At 52.0% G+C, this 2617-nt stretch overlaps 1 protein-coding gene across 1 annotated transcript; it reads right to left on the reverse strand.

Moving 5' to 3' along the window:
* Positions 1-1449: 1449 nt before the first annotated feature.
* LOC108963855 (olfactory receptor 14A16-like) lies at positions 1450-2382 on the reverse strand. The gene has a single exon (XM_050987850.1). The coding sequence runs from the start codon at positions 2380-2382 to the stop codon at positions 1450-1452; it is 933 nt and encodes a 310-aa protein (XP_050843807.1).
* Between the last annotated feature and the right edge of the window lie 235 nt (positions 2383-2617).

The raw sequence follows: 2617 nt of genomic DNA on the forward strand, positions 1-2617 counted from the left end.
ATTCTGTCATTCTGTGATGACTGGGACACTCTGGGGCCATCGTGACACTGCAGGGCCTTGTGGAACTAAGGGGACCATGGTGACACTGTGCAGCCCCATAGAACCAGGGGTGCGTTGTGGTGCTGCGGGGCCAAATGGAACCAGGAAGTGCACGGTGACACTGGGTGCTCATGGAAATACAGAGGCCACTGTGACACTGCAGTGCCTTGTGTAACCAAGGGGTTTCACAATTTTGACACTGTAAACCCAAGGAGACCATTAAGAGACTCCCAGGCCCAGTGGAACCAAGGGGCCATTCTGACACTGCGGGGCCTTGTGGAACCAAGGGGATATTGTGACACTGCAGGATCCTGTGTAACCAAGGGGCCACTGTGACACCATGGGGCCTCATGGGATCTGGAAGAACGTTGTGACACTGTGTGGCCTCGTGGAAACAAGGAGTCCATTGTGACACTGAGGGGACTTGTGGAAACACAGAGACCATGGTGATAGTGTGGGACCTCATGTGACCATGGGGACATGGTGACAACCTGGGGCCCCATGGAACCAAGGGGCCACTGTGAAACTGTGGCACCATGGAGAACATTGTGCCACTGGGAAGCCCCATAGAACCAAGAAGAACATTGTCAAATGTGGGGGGCCCATGGAACCAAGGAGACCATTGTAGCTCTTCATGGTCTCCTGGAACCAAGGAGACCATGGAGACAGTGAAGGGCCTGGTGTGACCAAGAGACCATTGTGACACTGAGGGGCTCCTTGGAACCAAGGACATCTTTGCAGATGACACCAAGCTGGTTGTGAGTGTTGATCTGCTGGAGGGTAGGAGGGCTCTGCACAGGGCCCTGGACAGGCTGGATCCAGGGACCAAATCCAACAAGCTGAGGTTTAACAAGTCCGAGTGCTGGGTCCTGCACTTTGGCCAAAACAACCCCTGCAGCACTACAGGCTGGGGACAGAGTGGCTGGACAGCAGCCAGGCAGAAAGGGACCTGCAGGGACTGATGGACAGCGGGCTGGACATGAGCCAGCAGTGTGCCCAGGTGGCCAAGAAGGCCAATGACTCCTGGCCTGGATTAGGAATGGTGTGGCCAGCAGTAGTGCTACTGTTCCAGCACTGACCTGCCCCCAGCTCTGCACACAGACACCGCTGCTGCAGCTCTCAGCTTTTTGTTGCCTTCTCAGTAGAGAAGGCAAAAAAGGGCATCTCTGCAGAAAATTTTGCTGGGAGATCTTTGATTTCCTTTAATGCCACCAAGAGCGCAGCCCCTCATTGACATAGTCTGTGGTCACAAGGAACATGGGGAGAAATAAAATGAGAAATGTCACAAACAATGACACTTTTGTGGACAACATGAAAAAAGTAAAAGAAAGAAAACTTCCAAAATGAAACCAACAAGAAGTATAAACTATGGCTTTTATTACAAGTGATTTGCAGAAATTGGCCAGCACTTTAATGTTTCCAAAACCATGCAGTCATCAGTCTCCACACTGCAGCCCTGAGCTCCTGGTTCCTCAGGCTGTAGATGAGGGGGTTCAGGGCTGGAGGCACCATCGAGTACAGAACTGACAGGGCCAGATCCAGGGATGGGGAGGACATGGAGGGGGGATTCAGGTGAGCAAACATAACAGTGCTGAGGAACAGGGAGAGCACAGCCAGGTGAGGGAGGCAGGTGGAAAAGGCTTTGTGCCGTCCCTGCTCAGAGGGGATCCTCAGCACAGCCCTGAAGATCTGCACATAGGAGAAAACAATGAACACAAAACAACACAATGATAAATTGACAGTAACCATGAGAAGCCCAAGTTCCCTGAGGTAGGATTTGGAGCAGGAGAGCTTGAGGATCTGGGGGATTTCACAGAAGAACTGGCCCAGGACATTACCACGGCACAGGGTCAAGGAAAATGTATTGGCTGTGTGCATGAGAGCATTGAGAAAGGCACTGGCCCAGGCAGCTGCTGCCATGTGGGCACAAGCTCTGCTGCCCAGGAGGGTCCCGTGGTGCAGGGGTTTGCAGATGGACACGTAGCGGTCGTAGCACATGATGGTCAGGAGGGCAAGCTCTACTGTGATAAAGACCAGAAAGAAAAAGAGCTGTGCAGCACATCCTGTGTAGGAGATGGTCCTGGTGTCCCAGAGGGAATTGTGCATGGCTTTGGGGACAGTGGTGCAGATGGAGCCCAGGTCAGTGAGGGCCAGGTTGAGCAGGAAGAAGAACATGGGCGTGTGCAGGTGGTGGCCGCAGGCTACGGCGCTGATGATGAGGCCGTTGCCCAGGAGGGCAGCCAGGGAGATGGCCAGCAAGAGGCAGAAGTGCAGGAGCTGCAGCTGCCGCGTGTCTGCCAATGCCAGCAGGAGGAAGTGGCTGATGGAGCTGCTGTTGGACATTTGCTGTGCCTTTGCGGCAATGTTCCTCATTTGGGGTCACCTAATGTGGTGGTCTTCACAGAGATCTCAGGAAAAGGAAAGAGATGAGAGTGTTGATTACATGTTTCAGAAGGCTGATTAAGTATTTTATGATATATATTATATTAAAAGAATTCTTTATTGTAAAACTATACTAAAAGAATAGCAGAAAGGATTTCATCAGAAGGCTTGATAGGAATAGAAAGGATTGATAATA

Source organism: Serinus canaria, unplaced genomic scaffold (assembly GCF_022539315.1).
Source record: "Serinus canaria isolate serCan28SL12 unplaced genomic scaffold, serCan2020 HiC_scaffold_331, whole genome shotgun sequence".
NCBI classification, from domain to species: domain Eukaryota; kingdom Metazoa; phylum Chordata; class Aves; order Passeriformes; family Fringillidae; genus Serinus; species Serinus canaria.

Bases quoted from the DNA above. Each gene is read 5' to 3' on its own strand.
- LOC108963855 (XM_050987850.1), bottom strand. From the start codon at position 2,382: ATGTCCAACAGCAGCTCCATCAGCCACTTCCTCCTGCTGGCATTGGCA.